This window comes from Pinus tabuliformis, chromosome 8 (genome assembly GCF_031772625.1).
Source record: "Pinus tabuliformis cultivar Carrire ecotype Pingquan chromosome 8, CPIR1, whole genome shotgun sequence".
NCBI classification, from domain to species: domain Eukaryota; kingdom Viridiplantae; phylum Streptophyta; class Pinopsida; order Pinales; family Pinaceae; genus Pinus; species Pinus tabuliformis.
In genome coordinates, this window is record NC_142294.1 from 697632243 (window position 1) to 697647318 (window position 15076).

The 15076-nt window shown below is 44.1% G+C and overlaps 1 protein-coding gene across 1 annotated transcript; it reads left to right on the top strand.

The window, feature by feature from the left end:
* Positions 1–13087: 13087 nt before the first annotated feature.
* Positions 13088–13486, top strand: LOC149237523 (uncharacterized). The gene has a single exon (XM_089369302.1). It carries the CDS (start codon positions 13088–13090, stop codon positions 13484–13486), a length of 399 nt encoding a protein of 132 aa, XP_089225428.1.
* Positions 13487–15076: the final 1590 nt, after the last annotated feature.

The following is a 15076-nucleotide window of genomic DNA, read 5'->3' on the forward strand; positions in this document are numbered from 1 at the left end:
AGGACAAGGATCAGAATCAAAATTCAGATCTGCTAGATGTTGTACCCTCAATAATATCTCAGCAAACAAAGGAAAAGCTTGAGGCCAAAATCACCAAAGAGGAAGTGGAAAAAGCCCTTTTTGACATGGATCCGGATAAGGCCCCAGGGCCGGATGGCTTCTCAGCTAGATTTCTCCAAGTCTGCTGGCCGATCATAGAAAAGGACTTGCTCAGAATGGTTCAAAAATCTTAGAATACCCAGAAAATAGGAGGTAGCACAAATTCTGCCTTCTTAGCCCTTATCCCAAAGGAAAAAGGGGCCAACACCTTCAGCAGATTTCGTCCGATCTCCCTATGTAACACCGGATACAAAATAATCACCAGAATAATTGCAAACAGATTGAAGCCAATTCTCCCTAAAATAATCCCTGAGAACCAAGGAGGCTTCATTCAAGGAAGGCAGATCGTGGATAACTACTTTCTCGTCCAAGAGGCAATTCACTCAAGTCTTCTTCGAAAAGAGCAAGGTATGGCAATTAAACTCGATTTAGCCAATGCATTTGATAGAGTAAATCATAGTTTTCTGTTAAATGTTATGAGCAAATTTGGGTTTGGAGAAAAGTTCATTAAATGGATCCGGGCATGCATTTCGGAGCCGTGGATCGCCCCATTAGTGAATGGAAGAGCCACTGACTTCTTCAAAGCTTCGAGAGGACTTAGACAGGGGTGTCCTCTTTCCCCTCTGTTATTTGTCATTCAAGCATCCGTCCTCAGCTTCCTGCTAAACAAAAGGAGGCAAGAACAAGACATTATAGGATTGTGCATTGCAAGAGGGGCAAAGAACATAAATCATGCATTGTTTGCAGACGACACACTGCTGCTGGGACCTGCCACAATCTCCTCTGCATCAAAATTCAAAGTGGTTTTGGATGATTTCAGCAAGGCCACAGGCAGCGCTGTAAATAAGAGCAAATGCCACATATATAGCTGGAACATTACCCCAAGGGTGCTATCTGATATTTCAAGATGCCTGGGCTTCGCAGCCTCCTCCTCCTGGTCCTCATTTAAATACTTGGGACTGCCTGTACATCATAAGAAGCTCACAAGTAAAGACTGGCTACCACAGTTGGAAAAATTCAAAACAAAAACTCAAGCCTGGGGCTACTCTTGGTTAAATACTGCTGGGAAATCTGTGTTGATTAAATCAGTGTTGCACAGCCTCCCACTATTCCAATTCGCTGGCCTCCTTGCTCTAGCAAACATCATCAAAAAAATGGAAGAACATATCCGGAGGTTCTTCTGGAAGGGAGGAAAGCACAATGAAAAAAAAATCCCACTTATTAGCTGGGAAATCATAACCAAGCCGCTGTGGGAGGGGGGCTTAAAGATCAAAAACCTCTGCCAACAGAACGTGGCAATGGCAGCAAAGATCCTTTGGAAAATCACTTCCCCCAATCCGGGCTGGGCTCAAGTCGCACTATGGAAGAAATACTTCAGGGGCCCCCGCACCAGGTGTTTAGAAAACGTCATTCACAGGCCCAATTCAGCATTTCTGAAACTCCATGCTAAAGCTGCTCAGTTAATAACTGCGCATTCATTTTGGATCCCAGGCAGCGGTAAAAAGGTCCGAATATGGAGCGATCGAATCATGAATCAGGAGCCGGTCGACAGCAGAGTCTCCCTCATCGAGCTGCACAGCTGGATGGACAGTGAACGCCTGCGCACATTGTATGACATTTCGCAGTGGAATGACGGTTCCTGGGCAGGATGGAAGCAGTTAGACGTGCCGGATCACTTGGTAAAAGACTGTGCCACGCTCATGGATTGTCTGCATGGTTTGGCGCCCATTCATATGAGAATAAAAGATCAGAAAGGATGGGGCACGAGCGTTAAAGGATACACCGTCTCACAGGGATACAATAAACTGATTGAACGCCCATACGTTCCTCCCAACCCAGCTCCATGGCGAGGCGTATGGCGCATTCCCTCACTGCCTAAGGTGGATTACTTTGCCTGGCAGCTCTGTCACACCAAAATCCTCACCTACGATATCCTTCAGAAAAAAGGCTTTTATGGTCCCTCCATCTGCCCACTGTGCAGAGAAAACGCAGAGACAGTTGTACATTTGTTTCTTGAGTGCAGTTTCTCCAAGCAGGTATGGTCTTCCCTCATATCAAGCCCGAATTTCAAGCTTCCAGACACCATGGCGGGTCTCTTTGCAACCTGGGCATTCATTTACCCCGGCCCAACCTCTAAAAATCAGGTAATCAGAACAGCGTGGGCAATTCTTCCTAAGATCATAAGCTGGCAGATATGGCTTGAACGTAACAGAAGAATATTCAGGAATACTGACCATAGTCACAGGATCTTAGAAAATAAAATTAAATGTCAAATTAAGGAGTGCTTGGCGGATACCAAAGATGACTCTAATCTGAGCCAGCATGACATCGCTTGGGGATCGACTCTAGGCCTTCAATTCCAGCCAGCAGCCACTTTCATCCCAATTATTAAAGACTGGCAGATAAGGAAATATGAAGATGAAATGCAAGGCTGGATCAAAATGCATGCAAGGCATTCCCTCTTTTTTGACGGGGCAGCAAAGGGTAATCCGGGCAAAGTTGGAGCAGGAGGAATCGTTCTAAATCAGATAGGAGAAAAAGTTCAATCCTATGCCTGGGGTCTCGGACATGCTTCCAGCGTTCAAGCGGAGGCCTTAGCCCTCCTTCAAGGTCTCCAGAGCCTCAAGGAATTAAACATAAAAGAAGCTAACGTCATAGGAGATTCCCAGATCATCATCAGCGCAATGGCTACCAAATCCCCAGCTTCGGATCTTAATCTAGCAAGATTGATAACCAGAATCAAAGGCTTGGAAAGCCATTTCCAAAATTTGAGATACTACCATGTGTTGAGAAATCACAATAAAGAGGCGGACAGAGAAGCCAACAAAGTTGTCCTCCTCCCTGCCGGAACCAAGATGAAAGACGGAAAAGAAACATGGGAACCCATTCCATAGCCAGATCACCGTCATGTTTTATTGCTGGTTATTAAATAAATTCGTTTGCATCTTCAAGGGGGGGAAAATCACTGATTTGGATTTCATGGACCCTATAGTACTTAGGAATTCTGCAAGCTCCAGCTGCACTCTCAGTCACTACAGAGTGTGGCATCAGGGCAATGAGTTTCCCAATGTAACAAGTATTTCGGCATTCAGGCCAAGATGAATACAAACAATCCATAATCGTTACTGTTAAAAAAAAAAACAATATTAAACAAAAAGATTTATTTTTTTCGTTGTGCCTCCGAGCTGCAACGTTACTGCTCTGCACGCAGTTAGGGCTGCAGCCTCCTCGGCCGATCCTGCTCGCGGTCTGGGCCTCATGCCCCTCAGCACCGTTTCTGAACGTGCTTTGATCTGATCCTACTAGTGATTCCCTCTTCGGCTGTGAGATGCAGCGTCTCCCTGCTGCTTGTCAAAGCGCAGTTAGGGCTAGTAGCAGTCTTTGATCAGATCTGCTTGTTGAGTGGGCCTCAAGATCATGGAGACCCAGGGATCACCTCTTTCTCCTTCACCGCCTCCTCCCCCTGTCGCGGAAGCTGCGTTCAACTCTCTGCTAGCTTCTTTGCCTAAGAAGAAGATGCCAGAAGCCGCCAAGTTTGTCAAAAAGCTTGAGGATGTCCAAGAGGTCACCCTTCCTCCTCAAGGCCCAATCCAGGTTGCCTTGTCCCTGGCAGATCGAGCCTTAGTGGGTCAGTTCACGGGCCTTTGGCCCTCTCCAAAATCGACGGAGATCTGGGTTGTCAAGAACTGGATCTCGCTAATCAGGAAGAGCATAACTTCATACTTCCTGGGTAGAGGCTACTTCCTGTTCAAATTCAACACAAAGGAGGATAAAGACTTGATTTTCAGGAATGGTCCCTATTTCATGGGACCCCAGGTGTCACGCCCCTACACCTACGGTAGTCTTTCAACCGCTTGTAGCGAGGTGCAACACCACCAAACACTTTCTTTTCACCAATACTTATGTTCGTGGACTACGCCTTAATTCACTTTCTCCTACTTAGTTTGTGTTTCGCAACCAAGTATTATTATGTTTATCCTTTATACCAATGAACACCCATACTCATTCATTATCAACAGCAATTATAAACAAGAAGACAATTGCACAGTATAAAGGGGAGGGGCAACTCCCTGCAATATGAGTCTGCCCGAATCAATATATTATATAATCATCACTTTTACAATGTACAAGCTAAATCTTGGGAAACCCAAAATTTACACTTAGTCAATTTTACAATCAAGGTGAACCTCCGTTCACCTTCGTGCACACCTTGCATGATGGGCGGGTGCTCACCCGAGCCACCAAGACACCCACGCCAAGTCCTGGCACAAACCAGCACTTTGCACGACCGTCGTGTACACCGCAACCAATCACCGGGCACACCTTGCCCAACACCTTCACCCAACTCAAGTGCACTCTCCAAAACTGTGCGACTAACCAAGAGGAGCGCATGAGATATGCACCTTACCACTCCTTGCTTCTGCGCACTTAGATCTGCGCCTTAGCTCCTTAGCGAAGATGCTTGTTAAATGATGAATGAATGCTCCCAAAACGCATCCAATATATACTCACTGTAGAGGGGGTGGTGGCTTGCCCAGCCGACCACCAAATCCATGTTTACACACCCTTAAAACGTGTCTGAACGCCCATGAACAGGTCGGCCTAGCCTCCAACACGAGTCGGCCTCCTATCTCCATCGTTCCACGCTTCACCATGTATAAATCTCCTATCGCAAGTCATATCGTCGCACATGACTCGCTGAAACGTCGCATTGTCGTGTGCGCGCGCCCGCCCGCGCGCCTGCCGTGTGCGCCCGCCCGCGCGCCCGCCGTGTGCGCCCGCCTGCGCGAATAACTGAGGACCTTACATCCTCCTCCACCTGAAATCGTTGTCGTCCTCGACAACATACCATCTCGGTAGCCATCCACCAAGATCATCAATATCCATGATGTCAACTCCTCCACATACTGCAACTATCTCTGCAACGTATGTAGAACCACCGTCTCCATCATGTCTTGCCTCGGCAACCATCTGTCACCAAGATCACCATACCAAGGTATACACCTATCGGTATGTCATACATCAGAGATCATCTCAATCCATGATCATCGACCACCCTGTCACAATCTCCACATGCTGCTCTCCTCCATGGAAGGCTGGCCCCTCCATCCAAGCTACATGCCCACTGCAACATCTCGTGTCGACCTCCTCATGTGTCATCATGTGAACTGCTGCCATGGTACTCCAACATAATGCTAACACCTCTCTGTACATGCTATAGCCCCCATGTCTGAACTAGTTGGGTAGCTAATCCAACCGTCACGTCCAAACCATGAGAATGCACATCCTCATGCCACCATCAGTTGTTTCTCAAAACATCCTGCCACATCCTCAACTCAATCAAGAATCCATCTCCATACAAGTATAAGCCATGCTCAGATCCATGAAGTAGTCCTCATCTCATCTGCAACATGCTGTCCATGATGTTTGGTGTCAATGTGCTACATGAAATCAGCCACATCTATCCCAACATCATCCATGTGTGTATCTCCTCCATATGAAGAAACCATCTCATCAACCTCCAACTCTCAGTGTGCCACATCCAGGTCCATGAAGCAACCTCCATTATATCTGCAATGTGCCATCCCTAAAGTTTGCCATAGAAACAAGTATGCACCTGTCTCATCTATCCGTGTGCTGTCCATGATCATAGATCAATCAGCTCCCATGTCAAAAGGTAGTTGAGTCTCAGCTCAACCCATTCCCAAGTGTTGCCACCAAGGCATCATCATCGTTGTAACTCCATCACCCCAAAGTGTCTCATATCGATCCTCCACATCAAGTCACTCTTTCAAGCCATACCCATACATGTACTTGAAAGTATGCACCCCATCCTGCATCAAAGTCTCTGACCTCAGCTCCTCAATGCATCAGATCCTCTAAGTCCACCATATATGAAGTCCCTAAAAGTCACAACCTCATGTCATCATGAGTTCCATGAGTCATCTCCAACCAACATCTCAGCAAGCATACAAGTCTCGGCCCAAAGGTCTCTGCAAGATGCCTCAGCTCTCCATGTAGTAGGAATGCTCCATAGTCTACTCACAACTCCATCCAAGTCCATGGCCTTGTTGTACAAGAGTGCACAACCTCTCCATCGGCTCATAAGTAATAAGTCTCCATGTCACACTAGCAAATCCATCTGCACAACATCCCTGCCTTGGCACTCCTCATTGGATGCCCATAAGTGACACCTCTACAAGTGCTCCTGCACAATGTCCCTGCATAAGACTGCCATGCTCCATGTCTCCAACCTGATGTCCATGACTAAGTTGCCCATGTAGTCCAACCAAGTAGACCCATCACAACAATCGATCATCCTCATCCAAGTCTGCAATCTTCGGTCTAGTGAACTCGGTCACCCAACCATATCATCATCACATGAGTCTCTCCATCATAGCTCCCCACTAAAGGTTCCACCAAGACTATCTCTTGGTCTCGGCCATGAGAAGTCCACCAAAGTATCTCAAGTGTGTGCCCTTCCTCAATCTGTCCATGAGTCATGCCAGGCACTTAGCCAATTTTCCATGTGGCTAAAGCATGACCAATCCTCCGCAACGATCATCATGTTCCTCCCTTGTCACGGGCCTTTGCACCTTCTACCATAAGGTCACAAACAACCCCAACAAGTCCTGCAACAATCAACAATCCTTGCTCTTCATCATGATCATGAGGCTCCTCCATGTGAGTATCCTCATCCATCCATGTCTGCAAACTGCACGATCCTGGTCCAACTTGATCAATCTCAAGTTCATCCTCCATCGTTGTCACATCTGCAACATCTTCAATCATCACGGCTTCCTCTTCCTTGATAGCACAATCTGCAACTTCATCTTGCTCCATTGTCCAACCAAGTTGAAGAAGTTCGTCTTCAACATTCTTTTCCAAGACTTCAAGTTCCTTTCGAATCCGAGGATTCTCTTCTTTCAACCTCTTCAACCTGTATAAGGTAAGCAAGAGCTTCCCTTTGCATTCTTCCAAACTTGCCATGCCTTGTCGTTCAGCTTGGCCCAAGCACTAAGCTTCACCCCTGCTAAACCTGTTTTATTCACCAGCTTCACCAAGTTCCCTGCAATCATGAACCGGCCCTTGTTCCACTTGTATGTGAAACTAGCTTCCTTCACCTGCAAGTACCTGCTTCCACTGTCATCAACTGTCAAGTGCATCCACACCTGCACTTCGTCACGAGCAACCCTGCTCTAACACCGGCTCCAACCGAGCTCTGATACCAACTCACGATAGCGTAGTGGGATTAGCACTTCTTCATAAACCCGGTCATTAGCCTGCTCTGATACCAACTGTCACGCCCCTACACCTGCGGTAGTCTTTCAACCGCTTATAGCGAGGTGCGGCACCACCGAACACTTTCTTTTCACCAATACTTATGTTCGTGGACTATGCCTTAATTCACTTTCTCCTACTTAGTTTGTGTTTCGCAACCAAGTATTATTATGTTTATCCTTTATACCAATGAACACCCATACTCATTCATTATCAACAGCAATTATAAACAAGAAGACAATTGCACAGTATAAAGGGGAGGGGCAACTCCCTGCAATATGAGTCTGCCCGAATCAATATATTATATAATCATCACTTTTACAATGTACAAGCTAAATCTTGGGAAACCCCAAATTTACACTTAGTCAATTTTACAATCAAGGTGAACCTCCGTTCACCTTCGTGCACACCTTGCACGATGGGCGGGTGCTCACCCGAGCCACCAAGACACCCACGCCAAGTCCTGGCACAAACCGGCACTTTGCACGACCGTCGTGCACACCGCAACCGATCACCGGGCACACCTTGCCCAACACCTTCACCCAACTCAAGTGCGCTCTCCAAAACCGTGCGACTAACCAAGAGGAGCGCATGAGATATGCGCCTTACCACTCCTTGCTTCTGCGCACTTAGATCTGCGCCTTAGCTCCTTAGCGAAGATGCTTGTCGAATGATGAATGAATGCTCCCAAAATGCATCCAATATATACTCACTGTAGAGGGGGTGGTGGCTTGCCCAGCCGACCATCAAATCCATGTTTACACACCCTTAAAATGTGTCTGAACGCCCATGAACAGGTCGGCCTAGCCTCTAACACGAGTCGGCCTCCTATCTCCATCGTTCCACGCTTCACCATGTATAAATCTCTTATCGCAAGTCATATCGTCGCACATGACTCGCTGAAACGTCACATTGTCATGTGCGTGCGCCCGCCGTGTGCGCTCACCTGCGCGCCTGCCATGTGCGCCCGCCCGCGCGAATAACCGAGGACCTTACACCAGGGCCTCTACCTCAACAAATGGACCCCAGACTTCGATCCTGCCGTGGATGTTCCGACAGTAGTCTCTGTCTAGGTTCAGCTCCTGAACCTCCCAGTGCATTGTTGGAACTGGGATTCCCTCAAGCACATAGGCAATGCCCTGGGAAATTCATCGACAGGGCAAACAACAAGGATCAATATGACTGCGCTTGGATATGTGTTGAGGTAGACTTAGAGGTGGGTCTTCTAGAGGCCATTAAAATAAATGTTGGCAGTTGGACGCATTTGCAAAAGCTGGATTACGAGCAACTCCCATTCAAGTGCCACAAATGCCACATCTACGGCCATTTTGCTAGAGGGTGCTCAAACAAAGGAGAAGCAGAGAAAGGGAAGGAGGACGGTTGGAATCAAGTTAAGAGGACAAAGACCTCTCACAAGAAAACGGGGTCCCCAAACGGCCAAGGCCCTCAGCCGGCCTCTGCCCAAAATGGACCTCCACAGAAAAGCCAAGAAAACAGGTACGAGATCTTAAGCTCTGCAGAAGAGGTTCCACAGGAAGAGGAAATGCAAGATAAAACCTAAGATAAAGGGACCTCAGCAGGATCAAGGCCAGGAGAAAGTGTTACTAAAAGACATAAGGAAAAACAAGCAGAAGCCAACAAGGAGGAACAAGTCTTGGAGGAATCAGAGGAGGAAGTGGAAATAGGAGATTCGCAAACATCGATCAGAAGATCGTCACGGGGCCGCAAATCTGCTAGAGAAAAGAGAGAACAAGAAACCTACAAAGACAAGCTTCAGGGTAGTCATCCCACTTTGGAGAAAATCCTTGCTAAAAATCCGAAGGTGACAAGAAATCAAGCACAAGGTTCCAAGGGGGCCCATCAACATAAAAATAAATGATGAAGATAGTCTCCTGGAATTGCAGAGGAATGGGGAGTAGAGTGAAAGAAGAAGCAATGAGAAGTCTTATAAGAATAGAAGCCCCAGATATTCTTCTAATTCAGGAGACAAAAATGGAGGACAACGAGTTTCTCCAAATCAGTAAAAAAAAATTGGAAGGAAGGCAAAGGTCAAGCCGTCTCAGCATGGGGAGCCTCTGGGGGGTTGGGCTCTCTCTGGAATAAATCCAAGTATTTGTTGGTTACGAAGATCCTCAATACCCATTGGTTGTTTCTAAAGCTACAACACGTGTCCTCGAGGGAGGAATTTTGTCTCTTCAATGTTTATGTCCCAGTAAATGCAGGGGAGAAAAGGGCCTGTTGGGACTCCATCAGGCAACTGTCGAAATCAGAGAATTTGGAAAACATCATAGTTGTTGGAGATCTAAACCTCACCTTGCATGCGGAGGAAAAGTGAGGAGGCAGTACCATAAGGGATCCAGCAAGGGAGTGGGTGGAGGATCTCATGCAGGACTGGGATCTGCTCGACATCTCTCCTTCCAATGGTAAGTACACTTGGTCTAACAAAAGAATAGGCCCCCGCCACATTGCTGCAAGACTTGATAGATTTCTGGTGCAAAGTTCCTTTCTTTTGCTTGGTCTCGAGTCCAGAATTCACATCCTCCCTTGCAGTGTTTCAGATCATAAGCCCATTAAGCTTGAGATACTGGATCATAATGATTTTGGCCCTATTCCTTTCAGATTTAGTCCACTTTGGGTCAAGAATCCTGAGTTTCTGAACTTGGTTCAAGATTGTTGGAAAATGTCGGTGAAGGGCTCTCCCTTCTACATCTGGGAGGAAAAGCTTAGAAGACTAAAAGTTGTCCTAAAATCATGGGCCAAATACCTCCCCAACCTTGCAATAGAGAGAAAATTGGCCCAAGGTAGACTCGATTAGCATCATACCCAAAATGAAGATGCAGAAATCACTAGAGATGTATTAGATAAGGAGGCCGATCTTCAACAAACTTTCCATAAAGCTTGCCTCTCGGAGGAAGAATATTGGAGACAAAAGTCTCGGAATCTATGGCTTAAAGCGGGAGACAGAAATTCTGCCTTCTTCCACAAACAAGCCCAAGCTAGAAAGAGCTTCAACTCTATTGCAGAAATTAAGGAAGGGAACTCTATTCACAAGGATTTCGGGAGCATCAAGAACGCAGCTTTCACTCACTTTAAAAAACTTTACAGTAAAGAAGGAGTGACGGATCCAAACTCCAAATTCTTGGGGGTGGTCCTTTCTAAGATCTCCCCCACAATGAATCAGCATCTTGAAGAAAAAATCACTATAAAATAAATAAAGGATGTTCTCTTCGACATGGAGCCCAACAAAGCCCCAGCCCCAGATGGCTTCACCGCAAGATTCCTCCAATCTTGTTAGCATGTTGTGGAAAAAGACCTCTACAAAATGATCTTGAAATCTCAAAATTGCCAAAAAATAGGGGGCAACACCAATTCTTCCTTCCTTTCCCTCATCCCCAAGGAAAAGGGTGCTAAGGCTTTCAATAGGTTTCATTCCATCTCTCTTTGCAACATTTGATATAAATTAATCACAAAGGTGATCACCAATAGGCTAAAAGGTATCCTCCCAGCCATCATTCTGGAGAATCAAGGTGGGTTTGTTCAAGGGAGACAGATTGTGGACAACTTCATCCTAGTTCAAGAGGCAATTCATTCAAGCCTACAACGCAAAGAGAAAGGTATGGTAATCAAACTAGACTTGGTGAATGCTTTTGATCGAGTCAGACTTAGTTTTCTTTGGGAAGTCATGCAAAAAATTGGCTTTGGAATGAATTTTATTAAATGGATTCAAGCTTATATTGCCGATCCTTGGATCGCTCCCTTGGTGAACGGGAGAGCAGCAGATTTTTTCAAAGCATCAAGAGGACTCAGGCAGGGTTGTCCCCTTTCCTCGCTTCTTTTTGTCCTCCATGTTTCTGTCCTGAGCTTCTATTTAGATCAGAAGCTGGTTGATCAAGAGATCCCAGGGCTCAACATTGCCAGAGGGGTTAAAAATGTAAACCATGCTCTATTTGCCGATGATACTCTCCTGCTAGGGGCTGCCTCCACTCGATCCGCCTTAAGGTTCAAGGAAGTACTGGATGAATATTGTGAAGCTACAGGCAACATTTTAAACAAAGGGAAATGCAATGTTTTCTGTTGGAATATCTCTGCCAACACCCTCACCGCCATCTCTAGAACTTTAGGCTTCTCTGCCTCCCTCAATTGGACTTCCTTTATCTATCTGGGCCTTCCTATCTTCCGCAAACTTGCCTACAGCAAAGACTGGTTCCCTCTGCTAGACAAATTCAAGGCAAAAATTCAAGCTTGGGGATTCACTTGGCTAAATCTTGCCGGCAAAACAGTTCTCATCAAATCCGTACTCAGTAGTCTACCCATCTTCCAATTCTCTGTTATCCTAGCTCCAACTGGCATCATCAGGAAAATGGAAGCCTTCATCCGCAAATTCTTTTGGAAAGGTGGCAATCACAATGAAAGAAGAATCCCATTGGTAAGCTGGGATAAAATATGTAAGCCCTTGAATGAAGGAGGTCTGAACTTTAAGGATCTCAGTCTTCAAAACATAGCCATGGGAGCCAAGATTTTTTGGAAAATCATTGGTCCTCATCCAGGCTGGGCGCAAAGAGCATTATGGAAGAAGTATTTTACTGGGGCACGGAAAAGATGCTTGGACAATTCCCTGCCCACCACCGGATTGCAATTGTTAAAACTCTGTCACAAAGCAATTCCTTTAATTAAAAACAACACGTTTTGGATACCCGACAATGGAAAAGAAATTAGCCTTTGGGATGACGGTATCATAATGTACCCTCCCCTGTCGAGCAACGGCTCCCTTCAAGAGCTACGTTCGTGGTTGGATGACGCTGGGCTCTTTACACTTTGGGACGTCTCAACATGGACAGGAAACACTTGGCTGCGTTGGAACCTGCCGCCCGTGCCAGCTGAGTTGACCAACAATCGGGACACTCTGCTCACGCTGTTGAATGGGAAGGCACCTCTATGTGCAAGGAAGAAGGATGCCCGTGGTTGGGGAGCTAAGCCTGGAACATATACAGTAGCGCAGGGGTATAAATCATTACAGGAGGGCCCACATGTTCCACCGGATCCTGTTGTGTGGAAGGGTCTATGGAGTTACAAGCCCATGCCAAAGGTGGACTTTTTCTGTTGGCTGTTATGCCACAAAGGAATTCTTACTGAGGACAGGTTAAAGAAGAAAGGATTCCATGGACCCTCACGATGCCAATTGTGTTGTGACAACGAAGAGAATGCCCACCATTTAATGTTGGAATGCAAATACTCAGTAGAAATCTGGCAGAATCTCTTGAGCCTCTGGAAAAGAGTGTTCATCTTGCCAGTTTCTATCTCTGATTTATTTACATTCTGGTGAAATTTTTATCTAGAAACACTTCCAAAAAATGAAACCTTTAAGGCTGCTTGGATCTCCTTGCCAAAATTTATCTGCTGGCAAATTTGGCTTGAGAGAAATAGAAGAGTTTTCAGAGATGAAGGGCAAAATTCGAAATTCATCATAATCAAGATAAAAAGTCAATGGAAAGAAAGTCTAGGTGAGCATTTGTCAGATTCGAACCTAAGTTAGCAGGACTTAGATTGGGGTGCTTCGTTGGATCTCCATTCTCTCGAGAAATAAGACATCACAAGGAAAAAAAAAGAATGACAATTCAGAGGGAAGGAGAATGAACTATCAGAATGGCTCACCAGGCAATCCAAACATACCTTGTCCTTTGATGGGGTAGCAAAAGGAAACCCCGGTATGGCAGGGGCAGGAGGAGTTATAAAGAACAAGGAAGGCAAAATAGTGACTAACTTTGCTTGGGGACTAGGGTACTCCACAAGTATCCAAGCTGAAGCCTTGGCACTTCTTCAAAGTCTCAAGCAAGTCAAGGCCCTTGGTTTAACAGAGGTAAATGTTATCGGAGACTCTCAGCCCATTATTAGAGTCATAGTGGAGAATTCTCCTCATGTTGATCTTAGATTAGCGAGAGTGGTGTCAAGAATCAGACTTTTGGTGAAATCTGTTCGGTCTGTTAATTTCTTTCATGTATTGAGGGAGAACAATAAGGATGTTGACTTGGAAGCCAACAGAGCAGTGCCTCTTGCAGCTGGCTCTCTCTTGAGAGATGGGGTCGAGGAGTGGGACTCCATTCCATAATCTTGTTCTCATGTTTTACTGCATTATACTAAATCAGTTTGTTTGTGTCCATAAGATAGGGAAAATAACAGAAATAGATTCCCTGGTTCCGAGTAAGAAACATTGGCATCCAAATCTTGGGGCCCTTGATCATCTGGTGGAAGAAAGTTCATGGGCTTGGCCTGAATTATTGTAACCGATGAAAGGCATTTTAGCCACAGTGCCAATATAAACCCACACCTATTCTTGTAATATATATATATATATATATATATTAAATACAATAAATTCTTTGCTTCGTAGAGAATATTTTTATAAACAAAGTTGATCCCCAAATCATTAATAATGACAAACTCATCAATATATTAAACATGTCCGTCCAACTCAATTTTTAATGAAAATAGTTAATTTAAATTGAGAAAAAATGTGTTTTCTACATTAAAAACAATGTAACCAACTCTAAACAATCTAACCAACCTTATGTCATTATTGATTTTCAAATGGAATGGGTTGAATCAAACTAAGAATAAGTATCTAGAAAAACTTGACTCGCGATATAAGAGGTCACCCCTAATATACCAAAAATCTTTTAAGATGCCATAAATTGACCTTGCTAACATTTGCATAAACGTGCAAATGAATATTTACACAAATCAATATTTCTTTGAATAAAATAAAATTACAACATTATTGACATTTAAAATATATATATAATTTTTTCATTTTCTTAATTAAAAAATCAATTATAATTAATTATCAAATTACATAAAATTTCATGATTAAAAAGAAAAAAAATTCCTAATTAAAAAATAATTATAATTAATTATCATACTACATGAAATTCCATGATCCAAGAGAATTTGTCCCAAAAAAAGAGGATTTCCCTTCCCTTAAATGATTTGTAATGAGGATCTCATAAAGCGTGCTCTCACATTCAATTGGAAAAAATGAAGAATCAACCTAAATGGTTAACCATCTCTTGCTCATGACAAAATGGCCAAAAATGGGAAATAACTCATTATAGAGTAAAACTGGAACTTTAAAGATGTGAAAAATATCAACTAACAACGGGATGTATATCACTTTTTGAATGCTTAATCTATATTTAATGTTTGGTTTAATGAATGTGGATATTTTCCTTTAAATATATCACCATGACATGTTAACTTATTATATCACCAACATTTTTCTAGATGAAGGTGGATATTTATCTATACCCACTTTGAAAGTTGAAAGTTTCTTTTAAATATTTAACTCAGTGTATCATTCACTCTTTTTTAGATGAAAGTGTAGATAGATGTTAACTTTTTCTAGATGAAGGTGTATATCTATCTACACCTACTTTGAAAGTTGAAAGTTTCTTTTAAATATTTAACTTATTGTATTACTCACTCTTTTTTAGATGAAAGTGTATATCTATCTATACTTACTTTTTTCCTGACCAAAGTGTGTATATATAATTCTATCCCTTATAAAAGTGGGTAGTAGGGAGTAAATATGTCAAATCACTATTATTATTTTAAATTAATATATTAACAGCGTAGATCTATTTTAATTCTTGATCTATTAAGCGTTGAGAGAGATCAAAACTCTTTTCACTTTAAAAGATGT